General features: G+C 37.6%; 1 protein-coding gene across 18 annotated transcripts in view; it reads right to left on the minus strand.

Annotated features, from left to right (window-relative positions):
• LOC141449341 (chloride channel protein A-like) overlaps window positions 1-13,540 on the minus strand; it is a 134,267-nt gene that overhangs the window by 10,347 nt on the left and 110,380 nt on the right. For 3 of the 18 annotated variants that reach the window (XM_074118671.1, XM_074118676.1, XM_074118661.1), the window contains one exon: window positions 10,204-10,367. The exons of the other annotated variants lie outside the window; for them this stretch is intronic. In XM_074118671.1, coding sequence (XP_073974772.1) covers window positions 10,269-10,367 — 99 coding nt within the window. In that variant the 3' untranslated portion in view covers window positions 10,204-10,268. Of the gene's footprint in view, window positions 1-10,203; window positions 10,368-13,540 lie in introns of those variants that run through there. 18 annotated transcript variants of the gene reach the window in all.

Here is a 13,540-nt window from a genome sequence, read left to right on the forward strand (position 1 = left end):
CTAAGCCCAACCATTTCACCAAAATTCTATCACCTTTCCGTTTAATAACCTTCTCCACTAGGTAACTGTCGGGATGTTTGGCCAGCTGCAGTTCTTCTTGATAGAAACCTCCAGCAATCATTTGCCCCTTATAATCTTTCAGATGATAGGTGACCGGTATGGTATTTTTCACTTCAGCAACTTTAAATATTTCTGTAGACCATGAAGGGCAGTAGCCTTTAGCAAATTGCGCTTTATATTTGGATATGCGTACATGATCACCAGCTTTGAACTTGGGAATGCTGGTATTTTTCAAAGTTTTCTTCGCATATACTTCACGTAACAGCTGTTCTTCTATTTCTCTTCCCCGTACTGAAGCCGGCGTCATTTTGATAGTTCTGTGTTTAGTGTTATTATATTTGTTCAATAGCGATTTAATGCCGGTTAGCCATTCGTACGATCCTTGGAGACTAAATTTTTTCCACATTGCCGCTTTCAGAGTACGATTGAATCTCTCCACTATTGAAGCTTTTAAGTTACTATAGGTAGAGTAGTGATTTATACCGTTCACGTTCATCAGCTTGCCAAATATCTTGTTGTAAAACTCTTTTCCATTATCCGTTTGCAAATTGTTTGGCTTCCGATCGGCTAATACGTTCTCGAATGCTTGACTCACTTCCAGGGCTGACTTATTCTTCAGAGGGATCGCCCATGCATATTTGGAGAAACAATCAATCACGGTCAACAGATATTTATGACCTTTATTGAATCTAGCGTAGGGTATTAGTTCCACCAGGTCGGCTTGCCATAGGTCATCTAAGCCCTTTAGAAGAACTGCTCTTCTCTTGAACACTCTTCTTGCTGGTCTATGCAACTCGTTTACAATCTGTTCCTTAACAGAGGCCATGATGAAATGAAGCTTGCTCATGACCACACTACGCTATTATACCTCCATCTCTCAGCTGGGCTTCAATACTTTTTATTTCCGCGCTGGCATTGTTGGTGCCAAGTAACCTTCTTAATCGATCTACAAGCATGTTAGGATCTACATATCCGGCACCTCTTTTTGTTGAAAACAATTTTGAAATCACATTCTTGTATTTCATGTTTGTGTTCAGAACTTTAATTGGTCCGGAAGGGCTGTGCCCTTCTCTATGAGCGTTCGTCTGTTGCAGTATGCTCTTGTAATTGATATAATCCGTCTTTTTCACCATAGACAAGTTTGGATTTGTCAAGAATAATAACTCGAAAAGACCTGGCGTGCCGAAATAGGTATTATCACCAACGGATAGAATATCTTTGCTGATGGAGACCACTGAGTCACCAATACTAAATCTCCGGCCGTCATAAACTACACCATATATCATATCCAAGTCCTTGGTCTCATTTTTAATAAATTTTTTGATATATTTTGAGGACATTTCTCCAACTTCCTTCAAATATTTTGCTGAAATTTCCTTCCCTTCGGGAGTTTGTGCTTGTTCTCGTACCTCTTGAAGCGGGCTGGTTGCTTCAGCAGAAGCAGAAGAAGATAACTTTAGAACTTCCGGTCGCTTTGGGGTTGAAAGTTCTTCATGCCATGTTTTTGTAAATCTTGACGGCGGTGTTGTAGCCGATTCCAGCCTCAGAAATTTTAGTCTCTTTGGAGGTGGAAGGGGTGTTTCACAAGTAGCTACTTCCGGTTTAGGAGATTCTTTTAATTCAAGTGGTGGCTTTTCCTGCTTTTCCACCAATGCTTTCAATGGACTCAATAAAGGTTGATATTTCATTTTCAAATATTCATCGGTCTCTTCTCTGTTTCTCTTCAATAAATTACACTTTTCTTGAATCGCCTTTCTGGTTTCGATTATTTCACGCATTACAACGTCACTAGTTGACCCCTCCATGGCTCAATGAACAATGATCTTCAAGTACATAGTTAAGGTATTATATAGGCTTCGAAACCTTTTCGATACCTTCCCTCAGTAATCTGTCTATCTTTGTCCAACACTAGAAAGCCATATCTATTTTCTTTCCAGCACCTGTGGCAAATTTTTCTGAAAGTTTTGAATTCCATGTCGGAATTGATATGGTCATCGTAAATTCTTCTCAAATTTAATTCATCTTGCCGAAAGAGTATTAGGAAATTTGCATTTTCTCTCACTAGGTGCTTAGGAACTCTAGTATAACTTTGACTTAGATAAAATATATCAACTCCACTGTGGCGCCCCATACAAAAATAGGCTCTTACATTATCTTGCTTGTCACATGCTATATCATCGAAAATAATTATTGAATTTGGCAGGGCCTCTTTAGGTGGGGGAACTTGAGAATTGTCTTCAAATTCAAAGTACCCAATATCTTTTAAAGGTTCTAAAATTTGAGCTAGCTTCCGGTACTTGGGCTGTTGTAATGACTTTGCAAACAAATATATATTTTCATATCTCAACCCCTTTGGATCGTATATTAAGCTCAACATCAGGTTAGTTTTCCCACAATTAGACGGTCCACATATTAAACATCTAATGGAATTTGGGAAAAGCGGACCGTGTTTGGAACATTTCTTGGAAGAGGCCCTGTCGTCAAGGTTTTGCACGGAGAGGGTGTGATGTTGCTTTATCAAGCGCATGATGGGAACTAATAAGGAACGCTCTCTCGCTTCTGTATATATATATATATAACTAAGCTATGTACACTGCATTCACACACCCGCCACCAACATTCACACATCCTATTTACATAAAATAAAATAACTTAAACTAAAATACCCACCACCTTTTTTTTTATTTATTAATTTTTTTAATTTTTTATTTTATTTTAATAAACTATTAATTAGAAAAAACTTAATACTAAATACTAATAATAAATAGAAAAAAATATTTACAAAAAATAATAATATATGGAAAAAATATCTACAAAAATACGTTTAAAAAAAATTAATAAATAAAGATTGACTAGAACAAAAAAAAAAAGACCTACTCTAAACAAGGTAACCATGTACATAGTATATGAAATATATATATTTACAAAAAAATCCACAACTTTACACAGGCAAGTCCGCTATGGTAAAGTGGCCATGGGCGAGAGTATGTACACGATCGACTAGATGGCGTTTGTCGTCGTGGGGCGAAAGGGATACTTTTCTCTGTTCGACGGAAAAGAGTTTATGTTCTTTAGAAATTATTGTTCTAAACGTGGTTGTAAACTCTTTTCCCTCGAACAGGGCAGCCATATAATCATCAAAGGTGATTTTTTTATCTACGGCTGCCTTCTTTATCCCTTTCGCCCGCTTCTTCTCTAGGCCGCGGATGCGTACTGCGTACATCTTTGCGCGGAGGCCCACGAATTCAGAGACAGGCTCTCCACTGGCTTCATCCTTGAACTTCCCCAACACCTTCTTATTTCTATTGTTTTTACATGGATGTCCGTCTGGGTAGTCGCTGGTGTCAAATTCGTCCATCATTGTAGTTATGTCCTCGTAAAAGTCTTTCGTCTTTACTAAGTACATGAGGCTGTCAGTGTCTGTGTATAAAAGTTTTAGTTTGTCAGGTCCGTATTTTGTCAGCATTGTAGCGTAGTGAAAGTCATACATCCGGACTTTGGACAGATCAAGAATGGCCATCCCAACATAGATTGGTTTGTTCATCGTGATCTGTTCAAAGTCCAGATGTACAGCAGTCAGCGTCTCAGAGTAGATCGTCCTGTCTTTAAAAGTAGGTTTCGCTATTAGTTTCCGTATTCTACGTTCGTCAGTTACTAGTTCTATTTTTGTTCGTTTTCGTACGTCCTCCATGAATTTGCCAAATACTGCGTTGTTCATTAGTTTGTAGAAGTCTTTGTCAAAGTCGTTGGTCGCCTGTTGTCTCATTTGGGTGTTGAGGTCGATGTAAGGGCGAAGCCAACGGGACTGCCTGAATCGCAGCGCTCTATGTACGCGTACCAACCGCAGACCTAAACCCATGGCCTGCCTCAAGTTGACGAAGTGAACAACGTATTTCTCCCTGTTGGTCAATGGAGCCAACAATTTCTTATTAACCTGTCCCGGAGGCACCCTATTCTCCGGGAGAAGGGGGAAATCGTTGTGCAGTTCGTGCAACTCGGCCGGATACTCAATATCGGCTTCGACAATATACCCGAAGGGACCATCTTCCTGCATATTGCCCCAGTCTAGAGTATCCGGATCTGATACCCATTCGAAAGCCCCGTAAGGAAGTGGATTTGACATTGCCCACCCGTACAAATTATTTGCATCTAGGTAGGCAATGTAGCTAGATTCCTTATGAGGATCTCGATCTGGGTACAGATAAGCATTATCAGCTTTACCATAGCGAAGACTGCACTGGCAAATGCCACCCCTAATGCCCCGCTCAACCATCAGGAGCTGGTCATAATCAGTGAGTAGATCTAATTGTACCCCTGTACACTTCAGCATAGCATCCCAAGCCAGTCCTGGGGCCGTGAAATACCAGGCAGGGTCCAGCGAATATGCTCTTATGCAAACATCTCTGAAATTTTCAAAGATGTCACATAAGAGCATTACGTCTACCTTAAGGTAGAGTTCGCTGTACCCCCCTAGGGTTCTAATTTCAAAGGCCTCCCAAACTGACTGGGCATGCTGATAGTCTTCGTCCGAGATGTGGCATTCATTAAGGGTGCTATAGAATGCCTCCTTAGGGGGTAGAACCGTCTCCCTAAGTTTCTCGAACGAATCTGTGTAGTCATAGGGGTACACTCCTTTTCTTACGACCAGATCCATCTTGTCGGCGGGGAAGAATTTGCCCGTGTCTATAAATTTATTGTTGGGCAAATTCTTGGACAACCTATCTAAGCTAGAAGACATGAAACGGAAGGTGTCCACAAATCTGACGGTTAGAGCGCCCACTTGCTTGCTAAATGAGATGTATTTCTCTTCACTGTTGGGGATGACGTCAATGCGACTTGAGTCATACCCCAACTGGCGAACAATAAAGTGGGCGTCATAGCCGCTCAGATTGTGGAGGAAGACGGGAAGGAAACGAGGAGTGCGGTAGAGGATATTGCAGGAATTGTGAGCAGGACCACGATACACACCAGTGATGTGATCGTGATCCGCCACTTTAGGATCGGTTCTGTTGAAGGGAAGATTACAGAGGTGACATTTTGGGGACCGTTTAAAGTCTTCCAGCTGAGATGGTGTCAGGGGTAGCATTGGCCGCTTAATGGAGTATACCAGAGCCACCTTCTCGGCCACCGCCTTTATGTAAGCCATAAATTTCTCTGCGGAATCTTCACCCGTATAGATGTAAGGTTCCGCAGGAAAATCGGCAGGAAGGCAATGGCGTATGTCTTCTGCAACTTTTACATAAGTGCAGAAACTCATAGGAAGGTGGCTCTGGTAGGGAGTTGTGTGTGACCGACCCACATTATTTCCGTTTGTATCAATTTTTTTTAAAATTGCCTCAAAATCAGCATAAACGACGAAGGGAACCCTCATTTGGTTTTGTATTTTTGTAAAAGATATTTTTGGAGGGGTCCCATCGTCGTTACATTCTGGCAATACAATCCGGGTCGGTCTATTTACTCCACAATACTTCATATGTTCCCTCACCCGCTCGGCGATGCTTTCACCATCCATGTTGAAATGGGTAAAGCACCGCTTGCAAACGTATACCCTTTTTCCATGCGCAGTAATTTGACTGACGACTAATCTATCAAAATCTTTAATGTAAGTGTAGTGGCTCCGTCCATTCTCTAAAGTCAGAAGAAGGAGATCGCGATGGTCTTCCTTCTCCTGCTTTACCACTTTTAGAGGGTACACGTTTCCTTTCTCTCCAAGGGTGAAAACATTTATCGTGATGTTGTTGTACTTTTCAAATTTTTTCACCTCATGGAGAGGAGTGGGGAAGGAAATGCAGTCAAAATTGTACCTGTGCTCTATATTAGCATACTTACTAACGCGTTGTGGATTCTGTGTGATGAAGCAAGAGAGTATCGCGTACTGAAAACACCGGTCATCCGTATTTTGAACATTAATAACAGCCTTTTTGTTGGCAATGTGAGGAGGAAGGGGAATGAAGCTGCAGCCGCCGAGAGGGGTAAATTTATTTACTTTTAAGAGGACTCCGTCGAACTCTTTTAGGCACCAGCCGCTCCCCTTTAGTGTTGACTCCTCCATCTCTACTACAATCTTCTTGAAGCTCTCATTAAGAGAATCGTCTATGGAGGAGTCTTCATAAATTACTTTATTCTTAGTCTTGAAGGCGCGATCACAAGTTTCACCTTTGATGTTTTCAAAGGTCGCCTCCAAGACCAAGTTATATTTGAGGGGAGAATCGCTGTCTGCCATTACTTCCTGAAGCAGACGACGCAATGTTTCTATCTGACCTGTTAGAAATTCCATTGCGTCTACTGCCCCGGAACTTGGAAGGAAAAAAGTTCGAAGAGTCCTCCCAAAGGCTGACTCCACTTCGTACAAATGGCCTTGAGCTGCCTCAATACGAGCTCGTTTTGCCATGACTGGTGTTTCAGTACCGCAGCGACGCAAATGAGCAAGCATCGTTTTTCGAGAAGAATACCTTTCTCTACAATTTGGACATTGACGAGATTGCTCATTTGCGGCGCAAGCGCGTTCATGACGTTCCTTAAAGTCCCCCCGTAAAAACATTTTTCCACAATATTGACACTCCATTATCAATAAAATAGTGAGTAACACAAAATAATAACTACAAATATATATATATTTAAACCACGAATATTTCAAAATTACTAATAAAAATGAATAAAGAATATAAACTAGACTAAGATATTACTAAAGAAATATATACAAGAAACAGAATTAACTATATAAAATGAAATTAAAATTGAAAACTTATAAAAATGAAATACAAAGAAGTGAAATAATAAAAAAACAAACAAAAAAAAAAACGAATATATATATATTTGTTGAAAATTAATAAAAAAAGTACTTACAGTTCAAAGAAGGCAAGATGCTGGAAAAGCTGTTGACACTGAGAACACTAAACACTGTATGACCGCAGCAGAATTCGGAGCGACTTTTATATTATCAGAAGAATCGATTATGATAATCGATTATTAGTAAAAACATGAAATGCCATTGGCTAACAATAAGTGACGTCATGCCCAAGGGTGGGAGACATCAGTTAGCTACTGACCAATTCAAACAGGGCAAGCTCAGACATGCAAGTTGAGCAATATTAAGCCATATACAAATTATGTGATAAATAAAGAAAAGTTAATTAAAACTTATTTATATTTTATTAAAAAGTTCAAAGTTCAATTTACTTTTAACTTCATAATAACAAAAAAAACGGTTAAAGCGAATGAGGCAGCTGGCTACATGTCCGTACTTGTTGGAGCATGTTCAGGTAATCACACATAACAAAAAAAAAAACGGTTAAAGCGAATGAGGCAGCTGGCTACATGTCCGGACTTGTTGGAGCATGTTCAGGTAATCACACATATTGAGACTACACCGATGATATGTTCATACAGGTTTGTATAGTTGGTAAACGGAAATAATAATAAGATATATGAAAGTTCAAAGTTCAATTTACTTTTAACTTCATAATAACAAAAAAAAAAAACGGTTAAAGCGAAAGAGGCAGCTGGCTACATGTCCAGACTTGTTGGAGCATGTTTGTGCTCGTTGAGGATATGAAAATGGTATGAGTCATCATTATTTTTACTTGCCTGTTCAAACAGCTGGCTACATGTCCAGACTTGTTGGAGCATGTTCAGCTATGTTGGCATATATATAAATTAACAGGTATGATAAAAGATGTGGAAGGGAAAGGGGGTGGCTTGCTACAGAGACCTGTCCAGAGAGGTAATCATTTGGAAAAAAAGATGCAATTCTATTGGCTAGTTAGAGTGTGACGTAATTGTGGTGGGGGGTTAATGCTAGTATCGCAGTCCAAGTGTCAGTTCGGGTTTAGTTTTCAGTGAGTGTAGGTCGCGTCATCAGCAACGGAAGCAGTCCAGGTGGAGGGGGTAAGTAAATAATTTTTCTATTACCTAAAGTGAGGTTATCCATTTTTATTTAAGTTGAATATTTTTGTGATAATGGGGGTAATTTAAATAAAAAAAAAAAAAAATCTTGGTAAGGGGGGGGGTTAGATTTTTTAAAAAATAATTCTAAGTTAAAACATAAGAGAACATTCAAAACTAGAGTAAGCGAGACTACCACTGTGGCCGACTGGTGCAGATGACGTGTCTATCAGTACGAAGGTTGTAGGATCGAATCCCAGGTAAGTAAAAATAATTAAAAAAAAAAAATCCCCTCCTGTCTATCAATGGGCGAGGGGGGTGGAGGTATGAGGTCCGCCATCTTGTGGTCATCAGCTGGTACGAGGTCGGCCATCTTGTGTACTACAGCTGTTAGGAGAGCCGCCATCTTGTAGGAGGAGCTTAAGAGGCCAACGAATACGACGACCTAGAGGTGGTGGGGAAAAGGTAGGTGTCATGTAATAGGAGTAGGGCTAGGGTGGGGGTAATGAGGTGTCGTCGAATTCGCTGATTGGTCAATTAATAAGGGTGGGGGAAGGAGTGGGGGTAAAAGGGGTGTCATCGAATTCGCTGATTGGTCGATTAAGAAGGGTGGGGTGGGGGAAGGGGCGTGGCCTAAAGCCCTCGTCGAGTTCGATGATTGGTCAAAAGCAGAGGGGTGGGGGTAGGGGGCGTGGCCTAAGTGGTCGTCGAGTTCGATGATTGGTCAAAAAGGGGAGGGGTGGGGGTAGGGGCGTGGCCTAAGTGGTCGTCGAGTTCGATGATTGGTCAAAAAGGGGAGGGGAGGGGTGGGAGGGGAGGGGATGGCCGCCATTTTGTATTTTAGGTGTGCCAGAATCGGCAAATCCTATCTACTAATGGCGCCCGGAGCTTTTTTCAGTGCACTGCCGGCCTCCGGACAGTGTTCTCTCGTTACAGACAACTCTGTCCATCACCCGGACAGTGAGCTGTAAGAAGCTCTTAGAAAGAGAAAATCTAAGGGTCAGCAGCTGGATTCGAACCCGGAACCTCCACGTGGGAATCCAATATGCTAACCGCATAGCTAATCCCTTCCCTTTGTTCATTCATAATATTTTATTTTTTTGTTATAATTATGATAAAATGTATATTATATTTTCGTAATTAAATAGGTACTTTATTTTAGCTTTATTCCAAATTATTCTTCTGATTTATCTTTATTATGCTCTTTATTCTGAATAGTCACATATATCGTATGTATGTACATGCACGTTAAAGTAAAAAAAGACAAAGGCAGAGTCGGCTACTATTTAAATTTGAATCACGGATTTAAAACAATATTTCAGTCTAGAATTCGTCTTTCCGAAGTATTTGTGAGCACAAATAACGCGTAGGTAATATCAAGTAAATTATTCAACAATAATTATTCATTTCTCAATTGTAATTTAATGTAGTCCCTCTAATTTTACTTATAGTAAAATACTGGAATAATTATGTTAGCTGTCATAAAAATATGCATATCTTATTTATCTTATTACAGTCAATCTAAGTTAAATGGTGTTCTACTTGAACAAATATTTTGCAGATTAAAATGGCCAGCATAAGGGTCTGTGAAACATCTAATAAATTCAAAAAAATATTAATGAAAATTAATGTAGTAAAATTACTTAAAATAATATCAATGAAATGTTGGGTACTAGCTGATTTGTGTACCTTTTGGCGTTTAATCAACCCTTATACTTAACATTTTAAACTGTAAGTTTTTGTTAAAGTTAAAATGAGATTTACAGTTATTCAATTATTTTACATGCCTGTCAACTTCAACCGGTTCATTCGAATAGATTTTGCACTTTTACAAACTACAAAAACGTGAATAAAAATAATTTTTTATAAAAGAAGATACTTTCAATTTTAGAAAAAAATATTACTTTAATTTACCTGCTGTGCTGGTCACACAGAATCCATGAGAATATAAACCAATAAATTAAGCTGATTCAGTTTGTTTGAGAAAAAAAGCTGCACTTAGAACTTCATTTGGGTGAACTAATTGAGAGAGAGAGAAAAGCTACGAATAATGGGAATAGTAACGTAACAAAGGGAAACAGGAGAACACACGACGCACTTGGGTCCGCGAGTATTAGGTATCTGCCGTCAGTTAGCCGTAGCTACGATATACACAATATTTACAACCCCACTCTTCCCTGGCGAACGTTACACCTTACTTCTTTAGCCCCCACCATATTCTTTAGAAACATTTTTAATTTATATTAAATAAATAGAACATTATTTTTAGACAATCTATTTATTTTATTAAGGCCTAATATCAACTATCATATGGTGTATAGTCTTCACTCATCAACTAATGGAACCACTTCGGTGTCAGCAGTGCAACAGGTAATTTCAGATTTGTGTACAGCAATGTCTTTTCTTGTTACTACGCCTACAACCTATGCAGTAAAATAATACTTTAATTAGATTACAATGCACAAGGACTATTCGGTTCTTTGATGTTTTTTGAGATCATATAACTTAGATAATAATCAATTGAAATTAAAAAAGCTGAACTTACCACAAATTTCTTTTTATGCAATTTCGGTACATGTTACAGAATTTAAGAATGAGTTGATGACGGTCGAAATGAGTGGATGAATGGTAATTGTCGATAAATTATAAAAAAAAAAGACATGAGATAAAAAGCTTTTGCATTTTTTAGAGGACACTCATAGAATATTGTAATGCTTAGATCAGCTTTGGAGAAACCATCCACATTTCTGGATTAATTATTTAATTTAAGTCCAAGAACTGCACATAACGAAAATATTAAAAGACCAGATAAATTGAAAAAGAGAAGCAATCCAAATTCCAGTATTTTGCAAGTACAAAAAACTATTTTTATTTATTTCTTATTTTTTTTTTTTTTTTTTTTTTTTTTTTTTTTTGCGCATCAACAGCTGAGGTCATTAGCGCCCGGAGCTTTTTCCAGTGCACTGCCGGCCTCCGGACAGTGTTCTCTCGTTACAGACAACACTGTCCATCACCGGACAGTGAGCTGTAAGAAGCTCCTAGGAAGAGAAAATCTAAGGGTCAGCTGCTGGATTCGAACCCGGGACCTCCGCGTGGGAGTCCAGTATGCTAACCTCATAGCTAATCCCTTCCCTTATTTATTTCTTATTAATTTGTTTTTTGGCGCATCGACCTCTACGGCCTCAGCACTCGTAAATTTTGATTCAACTTGATTCAGCTTACCCAAAGCTGGATTGGCAAAACTTCTATTCTGCCTGTTTCGCCGGAGCACCATAGCAAGTGAGGTGGAAGAAATTGGGACAATAAACTGATTTACCACAAAAAGATCTTCTTTTATTCATCAATACAATTGACAAAAAGGAGTTTGGGTAAATTTTGTGTGTCATCACTTGTAATAATACAAAACTTCTGCAGTGGTGGTTAATATTCCAACGTACACCATCCTCGGCTAGAAGCGACACATTCAGTCTGGTGGTAAACTATTCATACCAACTGTGGGTGCAAGTAGCACATGGTTGCAATTATTTTATCATTCACTCACACCTCTATTTGCAATAGAATATTCAGCATACAATTTTTAAAATTTGCGCTGTCAGATTGGCTAAAAATGACTTTTATCCGGTTTTAGTTAATCTGAGTTTTTCATTTATCACATTGTACATGTACTGTATTTTGGAAATATTTGTTTCCCAACAAGACCAAATTTTTCAAGAATATATTCTACCTTAGTGGTTCGGTTATTATGTAAACTAACTCATCAACTAATGAGTAACGCTTACAAATAAAAAAATTCTAAGAAAAATGTTTTATTTGAACATAATAGAATTAATTAATTGCTCACCATCACTGCAATCTAAAATGAAAATGATAGATCAACACATTGTAATGTATAAAATATTTAAAGAAAATCATTACAAACGACTTTAAAAAAAAAACTCTTAAAAAGTAAACAGATGCTTTTTATAACCACAGTATAATATAACCACCGCACACCTATAGCAACCTCATGATCTCCTAAACAAAAACTTACAGTTTAAAAAGTTAAGTATAAGGGTTGATTAAACGCCAAAAGGTACACAAATCAGCAAGTACCCAACATTTCATTAATACTTCATTGATATTATTTAAGTAATTTTACCGCATTAATTTTCATTAATATTTTTTAAGAATTTATTAGATGTCACATACCCTTATGCTGGCCATTTTCATCTACAAAATATTTGTTCAAGTAGCACACCATTTAACTTAGATTGACTGTAATATCTATTTATCTATAATAATCAAACTATTAATCACTGGTGAAAAAGAAAACGTTATAAAAATAAAAAAATATGAGGCTAAAAAATTCATAAACTTTATTAAAAATTGCTTACACCAACTTACATCAATGATTTTATTTATTTTTATTTTTAAATAAAAATCGTCGGTTTAAGTTCATTCTGCGATTAAAGTAATTGTTACTTTATGTAGTAGTCAATCTGGCTTTATCGTAAATAATATAGTTTTCTTCAATTACATTCTCCATCTAGGTGTTCTTCCCACAATGTTGTGTATATGTAATATAAAATAAATAAGATATGCATATTTTTAGGACAGCTAATTATTCCAGTATTTTACCATAAGTAAAATTAGGGGAACTAAATTAAATTACAATTGAGAAATGAATAAATAATGTTGAATAATCTACTTGTTATTAACTGTGTGTTATTTGTCCTCACGAATATTTCGGTAAGACGAATTCAAGACTGAAATATTGCTTTAAATCCTCCGTGATTCAAATTTAAACAGTAGCCGACTCTAAATTTGTCTTTTTCTAATTTAACATGCATGTATATGTGACAACTTCAGAATCAGAAGAATAATTTGGAATAGAGTTAAAATAAAGTACCTATTTATACGAAGATATAATATACATTTTATCACAATTATAACTATTATGAATGAACTGGCCAGCATAAGGGTATGTGACATCTAATAAATTCTTAAAAAATATTAATGAAAATTAATGCGGTAAAATTACTTAAATAATATCAATGAAGTATATAAGGGTTGACCATCAAAAACTGCACGAAAAAGCGTAACGTTGAAAAACACCCAACTTTGACAATTTTTTTCTCTTTTTCTATAAAAGATAAAATTCCCAAATTTTCTTTAAATCTTACTACAAACCCTCCTTTATAACTGTAATTTTTTTGCAACCTCCCAGATCTAATAGGTTTCGAGAAAAAAGTTGCCGAAAATGAGCAAAAACGGCTTTTTCAAAAAATGTTCTTGTTCTTGTTCTTGTTGTTCTTGTTGTTGTTGTTCTTGTTGTTACCTTTTTTGTAAACAACATAGCGCCAAAACGCGTGAACCGATTTTCATGAATGAGGTGTCATTCGATTCAATATTTTATGTAGATGTGCCTTCTGGGGGTCCCGACGCTGTACATCGAATGGGAGAGGAGTTAGCCCCCTTTATGTAAGGCCCCCTCCAAAATTATTATTACTAATTACTCTGTAAATCTTGGCCCGATTTTGATAAAATTTGTTAGGATGATAGGGTTAGGGCTCCCCTACGTAACATTAAAGCGGCGATCAGCTCTTACACTTGTTAA

This window comes from Rhodnius prolixus, unplaced genomic scaffold, assembly GCF_049639745.1.
Source record: "Rhodnius prolixus isolate KJV_2025 unplaced genomic scaffold, Rpr scaffold_2, whole genome shotgun sequence".
Taxonomy (NCBI): domain Eukaryota; kingdom Metazoa; phylum Arthropoda; class Insecta; order Hemiptera; family Reduviidae; genus Rhodnius; species Rhodnius prolixus.